This window comes from Equus asinus, chromosome 6 (assembly GCF_041296235.1).
Source record: "Equus asinus isolate D_3611 breed Donkey chromosome 6, EquAss-T2T_v2, whole genome shotgun sequence".
Lineage (NCBI taxonomy): Eukaryota > Metazoa > Chordata > Mammalia > Perissodactyla > Equidae > Equus > Equus asinus.
Window position 1 is genome coordinate 50,527,665 of NC_091795.1, and position 6,000 is coordinate 50,533,664.

At 39.8% G+C, this 6,000-nt stretch overlaps 1 protein-coding gene across 6 annotated transcripts in view; it reads right to left on the reverse strand.

The window, feature by feature from the left end:
- Window positions 1-5,134, reverse strand: part of COMMD1 (copper metabolism domain containing 1) — a 229,084-nt gene extending 223,950 nt beyond the window's left edge. For 3 of the 6 annotated variants that reach the window (XR_006529203.2, XM_044772529.2, XM_044772528.2), the window contains exon 1: window positions 4,923-5,133. Coding sequence is in view for 4 of the 6 variants with exons in the window: in XM_044772529.2 (XP_044628464.1) it covers window positions 4,923-5,099 (177 nt within the window). In the remaining 2 variants the exon portion in view is untranslated. Of the gene's footprint in view, window positions 1-3,492; window positions 3,600-4,922 lie in introns of those variants that run through there. The other 3 variants (XM_070512754.1, XM_070512755.1, XM_070512756.1) reach the window with 2 other exon arrangements.
- Window positions 5,135-6,000: the final 866 nt, after the last annotated feature.

Sequence of the window (6,000 nt, forward strand, 5' to 3'; positions counted from 1 at the left end):
CTTTTTCTTTTAATCCACTATATCTAATAAGTAGGCCCCTTCCCCTCCTCTTCTCTTTTTTTCTTCATGATGTAGACTGGGCTAGGCACTACTCTAAACTGCCTATAACTTACTTAACTTGGCACAGAGCACTCTATGGCTGCCTTTTCAAAATACCTGTAACCATTGGTTTAATGTCTATATTCTCAAGGGGAGGCACCATACCTGGGATGTATATTGCTGTATCCCATGCACAGTGCATGGCATATAATTAAGATGTTTAATAAATACTTGTGGGGGGCATAAACGCACAAAAATATTAATACTGGCTATGTAGGCAGGTGGTATTACATGCATTTTTACATGTCTCAAATTTCTATACTTTAATGAAGTTAAATAATGTTTATAACAAAAATTAATGAGAAAGCACACAGGTAGCTGAATGTTTGCAAAACAAAAAAAATTAAATTAAATCCAGTATCCTTCATATAACATACCCCAATTATAAGATATACAAAAACTGTATTACCACAGGTCTTTCCTTTCCAGTCAATCTAATTCTCAAACAAATTACAAATTTTCATGGCTTCAAGAAAGACAGAACAAGGTGTTTAAAATACAAATATTTCTTATAGTCTCTCACTACTATAAATCTCCATATTATGTTACTGATATTATTTTCTTATATAAATTTAAACCAGTTGTCACATGGTTTTCACTTGATTTGCAAGCCCACATTAAATTTGAAATTATACTATATAAACATATAAATTTTATACCCTCTGAATATGAAAAAAAATCCAAATTCAAATTCTATGTCTTACTAAGAACACACAATTAATACTACAGAAACATTAAAGCTCATTTTTTATTTACCACAGATCTCATGAGCCTAAAGGACATGTTGGTGAAATTCCTCAAGAGGATACAAAAGCAAATAATCCCTATTTCCACCTTTTAGAATTTTATCAGTAACAAACTTCAAAACATTAATTTATATATTACATTGTTTCCAAACATTAAACATTAGGAGTTTAAGAACAGATGTTTGAGATAGGGGTCAGCAACTGTCTGTAAAGGTTCAGATAGTAAATATTTTAGGCTTTGAAGGCAACAAGATCTCTGCCACAACCACTCAACTCTGTTTTTACAGTGGTGAAAGCTGCTAAAGACAAGACATTGTGGGGGACTGGAATTTGCCACGCCAAGATACCTCTTTTCGGCATAAGGATTATTTTGGGCTGGTTACTTTTGAAAACTGCAGACATGAGAGAAACTCTGAGAAGTAGAAGTTACCCTTTGTAAAGAGACATCTACATTTGTAAAGGAAATCTCCATCTGTAAAGGTGTCTCCCTCTCTGTACCAAGAAGAAGGGGGGATGACCTTATCTCTAGAAACTCTCAGCAATGCAGAAGGCCAGGACTTAAATCTGCATAATAACCTTTCTCTTGTTTACTGTGCTTTTCTGGTAATCTCCCATAACTGACTCTCCCCACCCCCAACATCCTCCTTTGTCTTTAGCTGAGGGTGGTATTTAAGGTGAGAGCTTCTGCCTGTTTTAGCTAGTTGCTCAGCTTTCCTGAGCCTCTCCCATGTATACATGTTATAAACCTTTGCTTAATTTTCTCCTGTTATTCTGTCTCATATGAATTTAACTAGTTGTCCAGCCAGAAGGACCCAGAGCGGGTAGAGGAAACGTCTTCCTCCCCTACAACATAAATGAAAGAGCACATAGTGATGTTCCAATAAAACTTTATTTCTAAAAATGGGCAGCAGGCCAGATTCGTCCCATGGGCCATAGTTTGCCTACCTCTGATTTAGAGTATTACACCTTCGAGCTCTCCCCATATAAAAGGAGTGTAGGTTTTCTCTCTATGCTTACCTTTTTAATGGCAATCTCCATATTTAAGTACTATCCATTCATTCACTTATTCTACGAATTTTTACTTTAAGTGCCTACCACATACCTGAAATAATATTAGGTGTTAGGGAGAAAGAAGTAAAAAAAATAATAAAGTCCTGCCTTCTTTTTATTTATTTATTTTTCACTTTTCCTTTTTTCTCCCCAAAGCCCCCCAGTACATAGTTATGTATTTTTAGTTGTGGGTCCTTCCAGTTGTGGCTTGTGGGACACCGCCTCAGCATGGCTTGATGAGTGGTGCCATGTCCGCGCCCAGGATCTGAAGTGGCGAAACCCTGGGCCACCGAAGCAGAGTGCAAGAACTTAACCACTTGGCCATGGGGCAGGCCCCTAAACAGAAATTTTGAATGAAAATTCTATTGAGTCTTCTCAAATCTAAAATTCTAATGATTATATGAGATATGTAGAGTAGTCAAAATTGTAAGACAGAAAGTAGAATGATGGTTGCCAGGGCCTTGGTGAGACGCCACAGAAACAAGAGGAGTTTTTGTTTAATGGGTATAGAGTTTCAGTTTTACAAGATGAAATGTGTCATAGATACAGATGGTTGTGATAAAGGCATAACATTATGAATATATTTAATACCAATGAACTGTACACTTTGGTTAAGATGACAAATTTTATGTTCTGTGTATTTTACCACAATAAAAAAAATTGAAGAAAAAAAAGTATACCCTGTTAAAGAGCAAGAATAAAGGTTAGTAGGAATAAAGGAATAAAAGGTTGTTTCATTTTTTCTTGCCTCCACCATCAATACTCCATATTGGGTGCTGCTGAGCAAGGGTCAAATTGGACTATTCACCATTTCCTGAACCTGCTCTGCATTTTCCTTCCCCACCCCTGCTATTCTGTTAACCCAGAATGCCCTATGTAACTGACCCTCATTTCAGTCTAAAATATTCTACATTTTCTTCAAGAGCAATGAAAACGGCATCTCCAAGAAACCTGCCAGAAAGGACTAGTACCTCTTCTGTCCACAGTAGCTTACTCAGACCTCTATTTCCAAATACTATAGCGTCCTTGCATCATGCTTATTTGTGTATGTTCTCTTTTATAGCAGATGGACATTCTATCTCTGCTCAAAGCCTTTTTGTTTAAGAGCATGTTTGCTTTTTATGTTTTTATAAGAATTAGCAAGACGTTTACCCCTCTCAGTGTCGCTCGTAAGGTAAACGAAGGTTGAACTACATGTCATCTTGGGCCCATAGGGTCAGCTGTAAGTCAAACAACCAAATGCTTTCGCCTTTGGTACCTCAGACCAATCAGCTGTGCAGAGGTTGTGCAACCAGGCACAGGCAAATCTTCTGTTCTACTCTCAACACCAGCTCTTCAACCCAGAACTACTCAGAAAACTAAAATATCCCATCCTCAGGCAGAAGACTGAAAGCAGTGAAAGAAATACCCAAATATTATTAAGCAATGTATTTAAAATAAAATAAGGGAGAGAGCTTCCAGACAACCTCTTCTCTGAGTATCTTGCAATTTTTATCTCATAACAAAACAAATGAATCAAAATACAGTCCACCCAGAGAGAAGTAGCCCCCAATGTCTGGAGATACTGAGACACTGCCTATCCACATGCTGTTCTTACCTTTTGGCCTGTAGTCCCTTATCCTCATCCCCTGTGGGCCTAGCAAACACTTCAGAAACCCAGGCAAGACGTCAATTTCTCTAGGAAACTTTTTCTGATCACTGAAGAGCAAGATTTGACAGAAATAGAAGGCATTACACCAGTGATTTATGATATCAGCTAAAATTACTCAGAATGTCTAGGATCACATCTGAGACACTACCCCTTACATTTCCTTCTATGAGACAATCCACTTATTTTCTGTAAAATAATTGCTTTGTGGGGTTTTTTGTTTTCTGGATTCAAATCCTATAAGCAAAAGCAGTTTTTAAAAAAGAAGCGGAACTGGCTTTTTAAAGCATAAGCAGTTTTGAAACAAACAGCAAGTGAAAAAAGATAGCAAGTGAAATTTCAACAGACTTTCATCAAAGTGTGATTGTAGGCTAACTGCTTAGACTCCCTCAGCCTGTTTCCTAATCTTTAAAATGGGTGGCCACCATATAAGGTTTTTGCAAGAAACAAATTAAATAAAATGTAAAACGTCTAATACAGTTCCTAACACACAGGCCCACAAAAATAATTATTTTTACAGTCTATTGCTACACTTTGGCACTAGATTCATTTCTATAAGTAGCTCTTAGTCTAAACTAGTGTTGTTCAGTAAGGTAGCCATTAGTCACCATGTGACTACTGAGCACCTGAAGTAGGGCTGGTCCAACTAATATGTGCGTTAAGTTTAAAATACACACCAGATTTCATAGTCTTAGTAAAAAAAAAAATAGAAAACATCTTAGTAATATTTTCTATATTGATTACACGTGAAGAGAGAATACTTTGGATATACTGGGTTAAATAAAACATTAAAATTACTTTCACTTTTTTTTTCACTTTTTTAATGTGGCTACTAGAAAATTTAAGATTATATGTTTGGTTCTCACGCATTTCTACTGGACTGGGTGATCTACACTTTAACTTCAAGCCGGTAAATATGCTCTTAACCATACAGTGCACTGCTTGACAGGGGTTCACACCGGCTAATCCAACCCTTACCCCAGCATACACTTGCTCGCTTTAACACTCCCCACTTCCACGACCCGGGAAAGCTGATTTAATCGCTCCTAATTTTAAAAAGTATGGAGCGCACAGATCCGCCGAGGCAACTCCAAACTGTTACCTATACAACAACAGAGAAGCAGCATCTTGAGAAAAAGCCCAAACTCCTCCCCCGTGGGTGTCGGTCAACACAACTGGAGGGAGCTTGAGCAGACGGGTCACCCTCACAGTGAGAAGAGGCAGCAGAGCGAGTGCCCCAGATCTGAAGGAGCGTAATGTGGAGCTCACGGAGTAGAGGTCTGAGGCCTTTCTGGGGGAAAGCCTTTCTGGGGGACAAGCCTGAGGGCGGCGGGGAAGGGACTAGGCTCCGTGCCAGAGGCTGCAGGGAAGAGTGGTACCTTAAGAATCCCCCTCATCTTCGCTTGAAAGGGGCGGAACTCTTCAATTGGCACGTCCGGATAGAGCTGGCTCCGCAGCAGCTCCTCCGTGATGCCCGGGTGCCCGTAGAAAGCGTCTTGGGCCAGGCCGCTCAGCAACCCGCTCAAGGACTTGCAGCTCTCAAGCTCGCCCGCCATGCTTAGCGGAGGCCCCGCCTCCCTACAGCTGAGCGGCCTCGCCACGGCGGCCGAGATGGGCCGCAACAGCCCGGGCAAAGGCTCGTAAAGAACGTGAAGGCGGAGCTCCACCAGGGGTTGGTGTTGGCAGCTCCCAGCTTCGCTCTGCAAGATCTATGCCCTTAGGTTGCCACTCCAGAACTTGGGGAGCTGCCACCCCAAGTTCCAGAAGGTTCACTTTGTTTCCGCTGATATCCTTCATCACCCCAGGGCCTACTCAAAGGAAAGATCACCTGGTGTAGATCACTTGAGATGGGGTAGCATCCTATATCGGTGGCAGTTTAATTTTTGGATGGCTGTATCTCATTCCAGGCCTTGCCAATCCATTGACTGAATAGAATCCATCACTCAGATATAATCTCTGCCTAATAAGGATTACCTGTCCTAACCTTTTGTCCAAGGAAATTTAACTATACCCTGATAACATAATGCGTTTGCTTGAGTTAACAGCCTTTTTATATACTTGTGTCTTGTCTTTCCAGCTAGATCAGTGGCTCTGATCCAATGCTCCTTTCTATAACAAATACTTTGTTAACACCTTCTTTACTATCCTGAAATGAAATGCATAGATAATATAACTTACTAGTCATATCATTTCCAAAAAATCAATATATCATCCACCCATAAAAAAAGAACGAGTTACTGATACATGCTACAAAATGGATGAATCTTAAAAACATGCTCAGTGAAAGAAAACAGACGCTAAAGGCTAGATATTGCATGATCTCATTTATATGAAATATCCAGAATAGGCAAATCCATAGAGACAGAAAGTAAGTTAATGGGTTGCCAAGGGCTAGAAGAAGGGGGAATGAGGAATGACTATTAATGAGCACCAAGTTTCTTTTGGGGGTGATGAAAA